The following is a 17,741-nucleotide window of genomic DNA, read 5'->3' on the forward strand; positions in this document are numbered from 1 at the left end:
TTCGTTGCAAGCGAGGGGTATAATTATCAGTCATCTACTTTATCGTTGCATTAGCAAAATACGAAAAGCAATTGAGATGAGTATCAATTTTCGCAAACAGTTATTACATGTACGTATGAAGGTATATCGCAGAATAATAACCGCGGCATTCCTTAAATTTTTGCAATAACCGTGGTAGAATCTCTATTAAACATTGTCATGGGATACCATCATCTATGTTAAACATTTTTATGAGGTACCTTCATCGCTGTAAAAGTTTGTTATGGGGTGATGTCACTATTATTAGACGTTAGTATGGGGTTAAATCATATTTGGTATGAGGCATGACAATTTCTCTATTTGACAGGTGTATACATTTTCCACGATATCAACGAAATTTGTTAGTCAGCAAAATCAAAACGATGAAAGTACAGTATTATTAGAAATATTCTTTCAACTAATCAATAGGTGCAATTTTGTAAATTTGATTTCCTCTTGCGAAGTTAAGTTTAGTGTAGATTTTTAAGTTGCTTAAAACTGAGATCCCCGGGTCCAGAATAGGGATTAAATCTGAAATAGCGATACAATGGAACTTCCATTAAAACTTCTTTCTTTGGGAATCATTTAAGATAAATTTTTCATTTTTGAAAAAACACACGAGGGTATTGGTATGAACAGCGAGGCTTCCCAATGGCGCGTTTGAGCTTCATGATAAGTATCCCGGCATGAGGAGTCGCAGTTCATACCCTCGTGCATTTTCCAAAAATAAAATGTATTTCTTATACTTGCATTCTACTTTAACTATCGGAATCCCCAACCGTTGGAATAGACGTTCAATATTTATCAAGATTCAGGAACACATCATTCACAACTGCAACGCATTCATGAGGAAATGACTATCATTACATTTTGTGAAAATATCAAATGCAAAGACAAATAATAAAATGCTTTCTTTGTTGTTTCATCGGGTGATGAAGGTAGCTAGAATTGCAGTAAAAATTCATAACCCGCGTAATTTTTTCTGCAATGATTGCTACATTATGTACATGTACCTTCACCACCCGGTGAAACAAGAAAGAAAGACATTTTATTGTTTATATTTTTAGGCATTGTTATAAAATATAAATTAAATTTAAGTGCTAAAATATATGGTTGACCTATTCGTTACGTTAAACTGAACAGCCAATGCACACTTAACCGTGATGACGCTCTATATTTGGTAATGATTACTCAGACAGGTGGTACTAAAAAACCGGATCGAACTAGTTCGCAACAAATATACATTCATTATAGCAGAGGAAAGCAATGTCAATTTCAGTAGAAATATATGAGAAAAGACTCGGTGAATGTAAATATAATGGTATAAATTGTAAAATCACTGCAATGTAAGCACTCTCATTTACTGTGGATTTAAATATGCTGAAATCATCCGCGGCGAGATCAGAATAGGAAATGGAATTTTTCTATAAAATACATCACGTTACTCTGTCAAGACTTGTCCTTACAATATCTAAAATGACATATGCCCATATAGAAAGGTTCAATGTTATGTGACATTAAAGTCTGTTAAAAGCATGGCATCGAGATTAAGTTCAAAGTATATTTATTAGGATTTTGAATTCTTTGAATAAAATTTATTTTTCAAACCTTCCGTCATTAAGTCAAGACATAATGCATTGTTCGGATTTTTATCTGAAGATGAACTAAACAACATTTCTTTTAATCTTTAATGCGTCTCATTATATGGATGAAGTCAGTTTCCACATCAACGAATGGAAAGATAAGGATTTTTTCTCATTAGGCTGGATATTTCCATGATTTCTTCAGCTCTCAATTACCGTCACTCTCATACGGCTTGGCATAATCCTGAAGTGTTTGGCTTGACAAGTGTATCTACTTGGATTACAAAGTATGGTGAACTTGCCGATTTTTTCATGAATCAGGCATAAACTTTCATATCAACTGTTAGAAACTACATTAATGATGTGAATAGTCCTCATATTACACAACCACCACCGCGGTGGTCTAGAGGTTAGAGCATTCGCCCCGCATGCGGAAGGCCGTGCGTTAACAATTGAACATTTTTAACTTCTTCTTAATAACTACCAGTCCGATTCTTTTCACATTTGGTATGAAGCATCATTGGGACAAGGGAGACATACATTGTAAATTTCAGTACTCCAGCACCCCTGGGGCCTTAGGATTGGAGCAAAAACTGCCCAAAATTGACCAATTTTCAAAAATCTTCTTCTCAAGAACCACACACATGTAAGAAAAACTAAATGCATAGTGATGTAGAGCAGGAAGGCCTCTACCAAAATTGTAAATTTCATGATCCCCGGGGTAGGGGTTCTGACCCCCAGGGCGGGGCCAAACTTGTTATATAGTATTTATGTGTAAAGCACTTAAATTACATCTTCTTTAATGCTATTGATACTAAATTGAAAGTAAATAGATATTTAGAAAGAACAGGTAGTCCTTTACCTAAATTGTAAATTGGATTATTCCAAGGGTAGGAGTTTTGGTATCAGGGTTGGGTCAAAATGGTCAGTTATTAAATGTGTGAACAATACACATTTTTAGGTCTCCTGAGTAAATTCAGGTGACCTATTGCAATTGGTTTTCGTCCGTCGTCGACCGTCAACAATTGAACATTTTTAACTTCTTCTTAATAACTACCAGTCCAATTCTTTTCAAATTTGGTATGAGGCATCATTGGGACAAGGGGGACATAAATGGTAAATTGCAGGACTACAGTACCCCTGGGGCCCTAGCGGTTGGGCAAAAACTGCCCAAAATTGACCAATTTTCAAAAAATCTTATTCTTAAGAACCACACACATGTAAGAAAAACTAAATGCATAGTGATGTAGAACAGGAAGGCCTCTATCAAAATTGTAAATTTCATGATCCCCGGGGTAGAGGTTCTGACCCCCAGGGCGGGGCCAAACTTGTTATATAGTGTTTATGTGTAAAACACTTAAATAACATTTTCTTTAGTGCTTTTGATACTAAATTGAAACTAAATGGATAGAGCAGGTAGTTTTTACCAAAATTGTAAATTTGATTTTCCCTAGAGTAAGGGTTTTGACCCCAAGGTGGGGCCAAACTTAGTATATAGTATTTATGTGTAACTTTGCTGATACTGTATAAAATCTCAATGCATACTTAAAAATAGTAGAAAAGGATGTACTAAAAATGGTGAATTTCACAACCCAGGGTTATGACTTTATGATGAGCCCAAATTAGTCACATCTCTTGATGTTTTAATGTTAATACACCTACATGTATCATGTAAAGCCTTTCATCAGTGTATGCACTTTTGAGGGCAGTGAAGTTTTAAGAACACATCTTGTTTTATAATGTTGCTGAACATTAGAATTTAGCTTATATATTCAGAATAGGATTTTTTTTCTAGATTTCATAGCCCATGGAAGTAGTGATACTTTTTCACTAGTATTCAGGTGATCGATAAGGTCTGTGGACCTCTTGTTAAATTATCCCACTCTATTGTAGCGATTATCTCCCATTTGAAGGGGCATAACCCTTCATTTGAACAAACTTTAAAGCCCTATACCCAAGGATGCTTGTGGCCAAATTTGGTTGAAATTGGTCCATTTGTTCTGGAGAAGAAGTTGAAATTGTGAAAATACAGATAAGACGGACAACAGGCGATCAGAAAAGCTCACTTGAGCTTTCAGCTCAGCTGAGCTAAAACGATATTACTGTCTGACGTGTTTCATACCTCTTGGCACATTGATTTTGGTTACGGATTACTCCGTTTAACTTATCAAGACATAGGGCTCATGGCGGGTGTGACCGGTCGACAGGGAATGCTTACTCTTCCTAGCCACCTGATCCCACCTCTGGTATATACAGGGGTCCTTGTTTGCCCAACTTTTTATTTTGTATTCCTTGTGGGATCAGTCATATCTTCACCTTTCATTTTGCGCATTGCGTAACAGTGTCGGGATTACTTTCACATTGAGAGTAGTTTGATCATTTTTCCACGATCATGTAACGGCCGTGGAAATCATAACAGAACCTTTCTTTACCAGTGGCTCATAGTTAGAGCCTTCGCTTCGTAACCGGGAGGTCGTGAGTTCGAACCCTGCTTGTGCCTTTGCCTGGTCCGACCTAAGACGTATAAATAGGTTATGATTGCCTAACACTCGGCATTTAGAGGCGAGAATCATGGGCCTTTTGGATGTGGCCTTAAAAACGGAGGTCCTGTGTCGCGACAGTGGTTGATACGTTAAAGAACCATCACTGCTACGACCCTGAGTGTCAAGCTTTGGAACTCTATCTACAGCTGGTGTCGTCTAAACACGAGTGAAAAATTACCGAAGGTATACGAAACAAAACAAACCATTGTTTGAAGGGCTTTAAACTGGTGCCACGATTTAGGTTGTAGCATTTACACGTTCACCTTGGTTAGAATTCAACATGAAATTTTTGTAATACCTGCCTTATTTGATTGCAAGCAGCTCTATTTGAGTATTTTATTATGTGATGTAGGGGTCAGTTTGCATAACCATACCTATGTGATACATATGTTCTTGTATATTTTCCCCGTGTCATTCTGACCCTCCCCCTAGATAACTTCGTCATTTTCAAATTAAATAACCTTTTTTCAATTCGCATCACTGTCCAGTTTACACTGCCTTTATCAAGTAGCACGCAATGACTACTTATTAACTGAGGGAACATAAAATATTTAACATGCCAGGTCTTCGGAGAAGACAGATGATATTGTGACATTGTCTTTACAGAATTGATTGCGAAAGCGTCATTGTCTGTTATTTTCCTTTCAATGTAATATTAATGTTGTCTTAATTAAAAGTATTCTGATACCATATTTAATGGCAGACAGTCATGTGCTAATTACTAGTATTAATAAAGGTAAGGAAATATGACGACTTTCTCTGGAGATGCAAAGAATATTGATATCTATCCCACAAAACTCAACCTATCTCTCTCTCTTCCGTGAAATGGAGCATTAATTCACATGTTTTTGAAATGCTACATTTATATACTAATAGGAAGCACTCTACATGAAATAGAATTAGACTATCTTAAAATAATGATTACACAGTAATTAAAATAGGTCAAGGTATTATTGATAAGTAATTGAAGATAAAGATGTAGAATATTTTCTAATACAAAAATACCAAAACCAGCTAAATCAAACTGCACGAATATATAAAACATTGATATCAATTTGAGTAAAATCAGGTCCTTTGGTCGGCTCACATAAATCGTTACAAAAGGATCTGAAATAACCCAATAGAGGGTCACGTCGTTTGGAATATTATTTAGAACTATCAACCAATCAGATTGCGCCATATACATAATGACGTCATAGTTAATTCGTAAACAAGTCACAGTAATCTCTCCCACGAAGTTTGTTCCACACTATAAACTCTATGTACTCGCATGAGAATTTTCAAAACTTTCGCAAAAATGCCTTAATTTATTCGATTCACACAAACAACAAAACGTACGATATTTGGTAATTTGTCAATTACGATTCGTATATGAATAGTGATGGGTACGATTTGAATAGTTGTATTTTAGTTCTAAGGATCTTTTATACCGACCTAAAACATTTCTGGTATACACCTGTACCTTTCAAAGATGTCGAGGTTTAAAGCGCTGCTAATAAACTGTTTTCTTTCTTTCTTTCGTCGGTCAATTCCAAATCTATACCCAAGAATTTTTTATTGTTTCCTCTCCATCGGAATTTTTAACAGGCTGAATAAAACAAAAATCGCAGGAAATGCAGACGCAATATCTCGACAGGTGTGCAGCCTCTGATCGTGGGCACAGTCATCTTAAACTTAAGAACATTGCTGACAGAAATCTGACAGCGTGTATTTGATTGGTTTATCGTAACCCTTTATTGGGTTACTTCAGCTAATGCATGGGCGAATCTCTTGAATCGTATGGTGATGGTTCGAAGTGTTCGGATACTAATTATTAGGGTCCACTGTCGATAGAGATATTGATTTAGATTTATTTTGAGCTCTCAAACTCGGACACAGGACGTCCTGTCCACACCCTCCCTGGACAGCATGTTAAAAGACGCTCCTCTATTAACGCCCCGTCACCGTGTGCACAAACACTGTCATGATTATTTAGATTCAATTCTTTATCTACCGTAATTTTTCTTACATTTCACCAAGCAAATTGAAGTAAAGATTATATGCTCTACACTCGTTTCAGATTTGTTTTGTGGAGTGTTTTACGTGGTTCCTCGGATCGTATTGCAAATTAATGACGAGCGATTTTATGGCGGGGATATCCTATGTAAATTACAGGAATTTCTTTCGGTAAGTAAAATGATTTATTTGATGAAAGGCGAAGATAAAGAACAGTGATCAATTTCATAACTCCTATAAACATTACAAAATACATTATTGAGCAAACACGAACCTCTGGACACACCAGTGGTGGGATCAGGTGCCTAGGAGGAGTAAGCATCCCCTGTCGACCGGTCACACCCGCCGTGAGCCCTATGTCCTGATCAGGTAAACGGAATTATCCGTAGTCAAAATCAGTGTGCCAAGAACGGCCTAACAATTGGTATGAAACACGTCAGACAGCATTTGACCCAATGATAGGTTGTATCGACGAACTAGATCGTTATAACGACCATAGAATTTGCGAAATGCTGAAACCTCTGTACCATTCTATAAGGGTGGGTGGGCTTAATGGCAATTTTTGTATATACATCCATCCTGAGTATATTCCTGGATGCCTCTAAAGAGCATAACTGATGTGTATCGTGTTAGAAGATTCTGACCACATATAATTCAGGATCTGTTGAAGGGCTCAAGTCCGCACAGTAAGTACAATTCGACATTTAGATACATCAACGACGTTTCATCTATCAACAATATTCACTTTCATTGATGTGTAGATTCGATATATCCCAGTGAACTCGAGAAATAAGATTCGGCAATCTTATATTTAAACGTTAACTTTAAACTCAACTTGACAGACGCATGCGTGAGATGAGTATAACACGTTTCTAACTCGAGAGAGAAAAAACTGCAAGTTTCTACCTAAAATCCAACAAAAACAAGATAAAAGACGTGAAAGAAGGTAATTGAAGTGATTATGGCATAAAATGAAATAGGCGGTGTCGTCGAAAATTGAGCTAGTTAGAAAGTATTGTGTATATCATATAGACAAAGCACTCTTAAACTGTCCTATATATAGCGCAACTTAATGTAGGGTGAATGTTGACGCATGACTGAACATTGTAAACATTATGTAGGGTGAATGTTGACGCATGACTGAACATTGTAAACATTGTAAACATTATGGCGTCGGAGTCGGATACAGTAAACCTTATCGGTGAAAGTATGTCAGTATTGTATGTCAGTATTGTATGTCAGTATTGTATGGTGAGATTGAGGAACAACAAAATGGTGAACATGGTGAAATTACACTAGAAAAACTGTACAATCTTGTCAAATCCATGAGTGACAGTATGTATGGTGTCCGGATAGGGCCATTTGCAAAAGCGTGACTGCGCGTTAGTCACAACACGCCGTCACGCCAACAAGCAACGCGCCTTCGCGCTCTCACGACAACAATCAACGCGCCTTCGCGCTCTCACGCCAACAAGCATTACGCCTTCGCGCAGCGTTGCTTGTCTGCGCGAAGGCGCGTTGCTTGTTGTCGTGAGAGTGCGAAGTCGCGTTGCTTGTCTGCGCGAAGGCGCGTTGCTTGTTAGCGTGAGAGCGCGAAGGCGCGTTGCTTGTTGTCGTGAGAGTGCGAAGTCGCGTTGCTTGTCTGCGCGAAGGCGAAGGCGCGTTGCTTGTTAGCGTGAGAGCGCGAAGGCGCGTTGCTTGTTGTCGTGAGAGCGCGAAGGCGCGTTGCTTGTTGGCGTGACGGCGTGTTGTGACTAACGCGCAGTCACGCTTTCGCAAATGGCCTTATCCGGACACCATACAGTATGAGTGTCAGATTCAATCAAATCAACTCAAACATTGAACAAAAGATAACCGAGATTGAAAGTAGACTACAAAAAGTAGATGACATGTGTGAAAAGGTTATGAACTTGTCAGCCAAAGTCAAAAGTATAGAGGGGGAACTACATCAGATGAATAAGACAACAAATGAATTCGAAACAAATCTTAAAGGAATAAGTAATGTATTCGATGGAATAAAGGAGGGTGTGTCAGATAACAGTAAACAATTTTGTGAAATGAAAAAACAAGTGCAAAAAATTGAGGATAGCCTTCATCAGTACAGACATGAAAGTGGAAAAAAGGTACATGAATTATCTGAACAGAATGGATGTATGGCTGAACAGATTACAGATATCAAATGCAGATCTATGAAATACAATTTGATTTTCACCGGCATATCAAGATTCATTAGAGGTAGCTAACGTACATAGATTAGGAAAACGGTACAAAGACAAACCGAGACCCATAATTGCAAAATTCATATACCAACGAGATTTAGACCACGTTTTAAAGTCAGCACACAAATTGAAAGGAAAATCATATTACATAAACCGACAGTTCCCAAACGAAATCGAACAAGCCCGGAAAGCATTATACCCAGTCATGAAAGAACTACGAAAAGAAGGCAATCACACAAAATTAGTGAAGGACATATTGTATGTCAACGGGCGATCATACGACCCAAGCACCCAAAATGACACCGCTGAGAAAGTGGATACTTCCACGATTGTCAAGGAAATTCCGAAGATCACTGGCGCGGGAGCCAAAAGAAAACGTATGACATCCACTCCAGATTCGAGATAGGGACGCGCCGGGGAACATGCTAATGACAGTTCTACATGTAATGTGCCCACAGACAAGTTGAAAATTTTGTCTTTGAACTGTTGTGGAATTAAACAAAAGTTGAACTACCCCGAATTCAAAAATTTTGTTGCAAATTATGACATTCTGTGTTTTCAGGAAACCAAAACAGATGACTTAGACACTTTACACTTAGATGGTTTCGAATTTCATATGAAAAATAGATTTAAGTGTGGCAAAAAATGTTCTGGGGGAATAACACTAGCGTACAAAAAAGAACTTTGTAAAGACATATTTATATACAAAACAGATATCAAATTTGTGCTTTGGTTTGAAATATCAAAAACAATCACTAATACTGATAAAAATATTATCGTTGGTAATGTGTATATTCCTCCAGAAAACTCCAAATATAGTAACAAAGATGTATTTAGTTTATTAGAGATTGAAATGCAGAACATGCTGACAAACAATAAACATGTCATTTTAGCCGGTGACTTCAATGCCAGAACTGGAACAAGAACTGAAATACACTCAGTTTTACATGAAAGCATGGACAGGTTCAACGAAATTTTTGAAGAATCGCAATCTGAATTCAACTTAACATTAGAAAGTATAGAACGAAATAATGTTGATAAAATCCAGAACTGTTATGGGAAATTATTATTAGAAATGTGTAAATCAAACAATTTATTGATTGTAAACGGTCGATTGGGGGATAATATCTCCGGAAAAGTTACATGTAAAGGTACAAGTACTGTGGATTATTTTATATGCAACTACGGTTTAAGACAACACATAGATAACATGCAAGTCCTAGAACATAGTTCACTGTTCTCTGATGTACACAACCCTATAGTCCTGACTTTGAGTAAACAAATCCCAAGTTGCGAAACAATACAAAACACCTCAACATGTTATAAAGAAATTCTAAAACCATGGGATCCCTCGAAAGAAAATGTATTTGTTCAAGCTATTGATAAAACCCACGTCGAAGAACTTAAAGACTATTTAGACAAATTAATTGATTCGAAGGAAAATCCAGAGAAACACATTGATGTAATTGTAAGTGAATTAAATACAAATTATATTGATGCAGCTAAAATGTCATTGGGTGTAACAAAAATGAATAAGGTCAACAAAGTTCAACATACTTATAAAAATGGTAAACCATGGTTCTCTACAGCTTGTAACAAAGCAAGAAAAAAATATCGCAACAGCAAAGTTTATTTTTTCAGGAAACGCTCACAAAGCGCTAAAGAAAACTACAAAAGCAACGAAAAAGCATACAAAAAATTGTTAAATAAAGAAATAAACAGGTATAGGGACGAAATGAGCCAACAATTACAAAGTACGAGACTCAAAAGCCCCCACGAGTATTGGAAATTTTTTAATAAAAACAATAAAAAACGCAATATGGAACATATCAAAATTGATGAATTGTATAAGTATTTTAAAGAATTAAATAAAGCACCAAAGATACCGGACGATACAGAAAAATCACTTAATAATGAAAGAAAAGCATTACAAATCGGAGAATTAAACCACAACTTAAATCAACATATATCACAATATGAAATACTAAAAGCTATTAAGAAATTAAAGAATAACAAAACTTCTGGTGAAGATCATGTAAAGAATGAATACATAAAGTCGTCAATACACATTATGCTTCCACTATATGAAAAATTATTCAACATGATTTTTAGTACTGGTAAACTACCAGAATGTTGGCTCGGGGGAAACATTATTCCGATTTATAAAAACAAAGGGGAGAAAAATAATCCACAGAACTATAGACCTATTACCATTTTAAGCTGTGTCGGTGAACTTCTTACATCGATACTGAACGATAGATTGAACATCTTTGCAGAAGAATACGAAATACTACATGAAAATCAAGTAGGATTCAGAAAACAATATTCAACTACCGATCATTTATTTTCAATATACACTTTATCGGAATTACTGAAATTGAAAAAGAAAAAGCTTTATTGTGCATTCATCGATTTTGAAAAAGCATTTGCCAATGTATGGCGGAAAGGTCTATGGTACAAACTTTGTGCAAATAATATCAATGGACACATGTATAATGTTATTACGAATATGTACAATCATATCAAATCAAGAATAGTACATGGTGATTAGATTTCAAATTTTTTTAATTGTGAAAATGGTGTTAGACAAGGGGAAAATTTGTCTTCATTCTTATTTTCAATATATTTAAATGACATGCAAGACTTTTTTCAGCACAATATTGTTGATGGTTTACCTACGAATCTGAAATGTTTGAACAACATTTGAATTTGTACTTTAGATTGTTTGAATTATTATACGTCGATGACACTGTCTTGATAGCTGAATCTGCAGAACAATTACAGGTCCAAATTGATCATTTTTATAAATATTGCGAAAAATGGAATTTAAAGATAAACGTTAACAAATTTTTTTTTTTAATAATCAGTAAGGGTAATCCAAAACGGAATCATACTTTTGTTTGTGGCGACAAAAACATTGAAATTGTTGACGACATTAACTACCTGGGTATCTTATTTAGCACATCAGGATCATTCAAAAAAGCCAAACAAAAACAAGTAGAAAAAGCCAATAAAGCAGTTTATGAGATTCTTTTAAAAGGTCGTTTGCATAACCTATCAATACAGTGTCAGTTAGATTTATTTGATAAAATTGTTCAACCCATCTTATTATACGGCTGTGAGGTGTGGGGATTTTCAAATAATGCAATTATAGAAAGAGTCCACCTTAAATTTTGTAAATTATTATTGAAATTAAAACAATCTACCCCCGACTGCATGGTGTACGGTGAACTTGGCCGACATCCCATGCACATACAAATACAAACGCGTATTATCTCATTTTGGCACAAAATTGCACTTAGTAAAGAAACAAAAATAGCGAATCTCCTGTTAAAACCGGGTAATAATGTTACAAACCAATACGCGAAAGAGATTGCTTGGTTCAAGAACGTGTCAAATATCCTTAACAATTGCGGACTTTCTAACATTTGGCAAAATAACACATGTAATCCAAACTGGCTAAAGTCAAAAGTAAAACTTATTTTACTCGATCAATTCAAGCAAAAGTGGAATGCTGACATCAAAACGCTATCAAAAACTATAAACTATAGCATGTACAAGGATAAATTAAAATTTGAAAAATATTTGGATATCCTACCCAGAAAAGATGCTATTACCTTTTGTAAATTCCGAACCTGTAATCATCATTTACCTATTGAAAGTGGACGCTGGCGAAACGAGCCCCGAGAAACAAGACATTGTACTAAATGTGAATTAAATGAAATTGGTGATGAATTCCACTACATGTTTAATTGCAAATCTCTGAATGATATAAGAAAACAATGTTTATCACCAAAACAAATACGTTTCAAAAACATCATCACTTTTAAAAATATAATGAATTCAAACAAGCAATCTTTTCAAAGAAAATTGTGTTCCTTTATAAGAAATATTAATAAACTATGCTCCCCGACCCAATGACTACTCGAATCTAAAATTGCATATGTTGCCTATCTCCATACTCACGCATGCCTTCAAACATTTAGTGATATATTACCATCACTTTTATATAAAATATATGTACTAAATCTCTGTATACAATTGTGTAATTGTGATGAGAAATAAATTCAGTTCAAACAGGATGAGTTCAGCTTCAACTTCACATATTTTTGTAGCAGTTTTCCATTATCAGTTGCATATGGTGTTTATGTCTCTCATTTGATTCGATACACATAAACATGTTCTGCACATGAACAAAATTTAAGCCGAGGCAGGCTACTGACCAATACGCATTTCGCAAATTCTATAGTTTGTTTTAAAATTGTGTTATGTGTTTCACACCAATAGATAGACCGTTCTTTACGTACGGATTTTTACTACAGATAATCCCTTTTACCTGATCAAGATATAGGGCTCACGGCGGGTGTGACCGGTCGACAGGCGATGCTTACCACTATACCACGCACCTGATCCCACCTCTGGTGTCTTCAGGGGTCCGCATTTGCCTTACTTTTAATGTTGTATTTAAAGGATTTATGCGATTGGCAACTGTTCATTACCTTCATCTCTTCACTTACATGTAAACATACTGCTCCTGTAAAATTGATTTTTGACAAACCCGTGCTATATAGAATACGATATTTCCCATATTGAGTAGAAACTCAGTGCCTGTCGTACTAGGGTTGAAAATGGACAGACACTAACATTTAGCCTTCTCATACAGCTATGTGGCTCACATTGCATCCTAAATCCGATTCAGGTAGTCAGCATGCAAGACTGATAGACAATGTGTCCGTGTAACAATGACGACAACAAAGGCAAATCGACGTCTTCAATCTCTAATCGACTGGTAATAAACACTACAATATCAAAGCAGGGTGTGATTTTTCCTCTTTTCAGAGGGAATCCTCTGATTTGCTCAATTTTCGAGAAAAAAATGAAACACTCTGGATTTGATCTAAAGTGGCAGAAAATGATATTTTTCCAGGTAGGATGACGTGTTTTCCTCCCTTTTTGACCAGTTTTCCTCTGATTTCTGAGGAATTCAGTCACATCCCTGTCAAAGGGATCCATTCCACCGATCGCATATGCTATAGTTATCCAGCTATCCTGCATGAGTCATGTGATCAGCAGATGTATTCGCTGCATTTTCTAGATCCCCAAAAACTCTCTTACTTTTGGTCCATAGGCCAAATATTATCATCTGACGCTCTCCTCTTCCTTTTAGATAATCCACTGATTTGTAAATGCATTTTTTATTATGTTTTGTCAGAACATTGGTATTTATGGATCAAACATGATCATGATAGCCTTGAGCATCGATCGTCTGTACATTCTCCTGAGACCCCTGGCGACCTTTGCAACAAGAGGTCAGTACAATGATTGATTGATTAAATATTGTTTTATGTCCTTCTCGAGAATATTTAATATGGGGACGTCACCATTGCTGGTAAGGGGCTCCAAAATTTAGGCATATGCTCGACGCTTACGGCATTTGAGCAGGAAGGGATCTTTATCGTGTCACACCTGTTGTGACACGGGATCCTAAACGAATGCTGGACAACTCGCCCCCTCTCAGGAAAAGTCGCCCCATCTCTTGAGACAACTCGCCCTCAATATTATATATACATATTTTATCACATTTTATTTTCAATTGTGTGTGTGTGTAATTGTACAAAAATTTGTACTTTTGATCGTATAAAGAGACGTCTTGCTATTTCATACTTTATAACACGAATGGTAAATTCTAATAGAATTATACACAGATTTAATTATTGCATTTCAGAACAAAATTATATTTTTCATAATTCATCTGGCAAGGAAAATTATATTTACTGATCTCCAGGTAATTGATTAAGTGTCTCCAATACCATCAATTTTGTGTGTGTATGTGTGTGTGTGTGTGCTTTATCGATACAGTTTAAATAAGTGTAATTGTGAAGCATGAATATTCTGATACATGTAATTATTTTTTAATGCGTTTCTCAACTAATTCCCTTTGAAAAATCATAAAATTCCCATCTTTTAAATTTTATAACGGCTTTGCTTTACTGATTCTTTTTACACGGCGATTTCAAAGAGAGTACTCTGATGATGAGTACCTTAACGTTTGAAGTAAATTGATAACAGCTTGAGGGAAATCAAACAATTAGATTTAACAACGGACCTAGATTATGGATAAATTATACTACGTCAGCTACATAGACCAAGCTAATACTCTCCCTACCAAATGCTTACTTGCTTCCGCTGAAATTATATATTTTACAGGTACAGAAAAGGGATGATGAATTTGAACTCAAACACTGGATTTTCATAAATTATTGTTGTCAAACTGGCTGTGTTAGTTTGACAATAGTGTAAACACAACTCAGGTATACTAAAACGTATCCTACAATATTTATTACTTAATGCATAGCATTAACACATACTTATCACATATAAAGCATACAACAGAAGCATAGACATAGTTACCAACAGGCACAAGACAACAAGCAGGTGAATATAGTTCAAAGGCATGGTTTCGACTGTCAACTCAGGGAATTCCCATATATATATATGGTTATCCACGTCATAGGGTACCGGAAGTGAACTGTGACTAATCGGAATACCCAACCCGACTACACTCCTCCCCATTTTATAAGTTCCACAAATATGGAATTTTGGAATAATTCCTAAAGTATCACGTGTAAGGTCGCACACAATTTGAAAGTCGACTTATATTCATTCACGCAACTGTTTCTTCAGCACTGTCCAATATTTGCGAATATCACATCACTTGAATGTTCATCACAGCTCTAGGAAATAACGAAGAGGGGTGCTGTCTACCATGATCCACCGCTGATCTGAAACTTAATGCCTGTTTTACAATATTTGTTAAATAAAATCACAGTGTGCGAAAGCAAGATCAGGCCACTGGACAAAATCTATAGAGAAGTTGATTTGTATAAATTGATAGCATAAAGTGAATTAATACAGCTACATATTTAACACTTGCCTCCACTATTTAAACAAACTGGGCTTTAGAAAATATCACCAATAAATAATCAGTATTTGATGTAAATGACATATGCATATTCAGAATTAAATAATACATTGTCTCAGGCTATGAAATAATGAAACAAAAACTTATAATATTTGTTATTTTGAAGTTGATCTTCAGTAATTGAGAATATACATGATTTAGAATTTCGCAAACTGGAACAAAATCATTCTTTTGAGACAATATAAAACACACAGCCAGGGACTCTTGTGTGTAAAACAATATACAGTCAGAGACTATGTAATAAACCGAGATACAGTCAGACACTGTATGACGGTTGTTACCCTTTACTGTGTAGTCACAGTCAGGTAATAGTAACCATTTACTGTCGTCACAGTCAGGTGTAAATTCTAAACACAGCCATAAACTGTAATCTTCACAGCAATTGACTGTAGGAAAATACAACCAAAAATAAACACAGCCATAGACTGTAATGTTCACAGCCAGCGACTGTATGAAAATAAAACCAAAAATAAACACAGCCATAGACTGTAATGTTCACAGCCAGCGACTATAAGATTTTGGTAAAGACGAAGACCATTTTGTCTAATGAAATTGAAGTTCACTCTGGGTAAACCCAAGTTGGAATTGTGACAGTAGATATGTAACTACTGAAGTGATCTATGCATAATGATACGTGACATAGGCTGCATAGTTGTTTTTACCAAGGTACAGTCAAGCACTTGTTCTCAGTAGAAAAGCCTAAGCTATAGTTGTGTTGAGTATATGGTATAGAACACAATGCATGTGTGCGAGGCCAATGATGTTTGGAAAGTGACCTTGATCGAGCAGATGTGTTTTTATCCGTCTGTGGACGAAAGTGTGCATGTACACTGATGTTAGTATGTACTGTTTTCCTCTCCACCATGACATTGCCAAGCTTAACTGATGGAACAGCCAATACGGCCGTTGTTCCAGCAGGCTGTGGCGATAGCTCCATAAAGTCTTTAGTGATAAGCATGGCAGGCACAGCCGGCGACTGTATTTGTGGACATGCGTCAATAACAGACTCTGGTTCAGTCTCGGGTTCAGCTTCTGAACTGACCTTTGTCTCTGGATCAATGGAACATACGCAGTTTTGAAACATTTTACCAACAAATGTTTCAGCAAGATTGATTACCAATTCCTTTGCATTTGGCTTGGCATGTACAGAATTTTGAAACATTCTGCCTACAAATGTTTCTGCAAGATGGAAAGTTGGCTGACTTGCATCTGATTGGTTTTGCATTTGTTCCCGAAACATTTTGCCAACAAATGTTTCTGCAAGATAAATTGTTACTCTCTTGCATCTAAATTGATACGATGTTGATTCCGAAACAATTTCCCAACAATTGTTTCTGCAAGATCAAGGGAAGTAATCCCTACTGAACTTGACTGCATTGTGATCCATCATTGACAAATTAGATCTGATTTTTGAGCAACTTTGCTGTTGTGACTCAACCATTATGGGACAGTCTACAGTGCATGGCCGTAGGAACCGGGGGGGGGGGGGGCGTGTTCCCCCCCCCCCCCCAGTATTTTTCAACAAAAAAATCATATAGTAAAATCCACATATAGTCTAATGTATAATTATTTTTAAGCAGAAAGTTCATTTAATTCAATGAGACTCAGAGTCAGTCAGTGTGACTCTTTAGCTTAAATAATAAAAAAAAATTATGAAAAGCACTTATTGCCTTAACATTTCTTAGGGCATCATCCAAAAGGTCGTAATCATGAGGTAATGGTTCGGTTCTCGTTCCCAGCTCCGCATCTGGCGTCAAACCTATGATATGTAGTGACTGTCCCTTTGCCAAGTGTCCGGCACTAGTGTCGTTTAAAGTCCTTTACCGGTATTTGTTGAGGACTCATACGAGTGAAAAAATCTCGCAAGGGACGACTGATCGAAAGGTATCTAATATGTGTGACCTTGACTAACTTTCAAGGTCTAATAATTCATTAGATAGCTTGTTCATAGAAACTTCGTCTTGATACAAAAATGTCTATGCCCAACTGCCCTAATACCAGTTCAACGTTTGTATATATTTAAAATCTTTTTGTAAAGCTAATATGATGAATTGTTGACTTTTTTATCATCACAGATTTTATGGTAAAGGTAAACCCGACAATGTGTGAAGTACTATTTATCAGTGACGTAACACCTCCAATGTGACGTAGGTCATGACGTGTAACAACTTTTTCAAAGCTTGTAAAGTCTCAGGCTGTCAAGACCTGTTCCATTCTTGGTCCAAGAGTAGACACTATCGTATCAGTGTAAGATCAACCTTCCGCACAGTTTAACTTTGATTATATTTCACAATGTATGTCCAGACGAACGAAAGAAAGCCATTTTTCGAAAAAGTGCACGAAGAAGCAAGGAATGCAGGGAAAAAAAGGGATGGGGAGCACTAAGTTTTCTTGTTAGACT

At 36.3% G+C, this 17,741-nt stretch overlaps 1 protein-coding gene across 1 annotated transcript in view; it reads left to right on the forward strand.

Moving 5' to 3' along the window:
• LOC125682477 (mesotocin receptor-like) overlaps positions 1 to 17,741 on the forward strand; it is a 50,001-nt gene that overhangs the window by 12,453 nt on the left and 19,807 nt on the right. Inside the window, exons 4-5 of the mRNA XM_048923104.2 lie at positions 6,204 to 6,310; positions 13,571 to 13,667. Of these exons, the coding sequence (XP_048779061.1) occupies positions 6,204 to 6,310; positions 13,571 to 13,667 (204 nt within the window). The remainder of the gene's footprint in view (positions 1 to 6,203; positions 6,311 to 13,570; positions 13,668 to 17,741) is intronic.

Source organism: Ostrea edulis, chromosome 2, assembly GCF_947568905.1.
Source record: "Ostrea edulis chromosome 2, xbOstEdul1.1, whole genome shotgun sequence".
Lineage (NCBI taxonomy): Eukaryota > Metazoa > Mollusca > Bivalvia > Ostreida > Ostreidae > Ostrea > Ostrea edulis.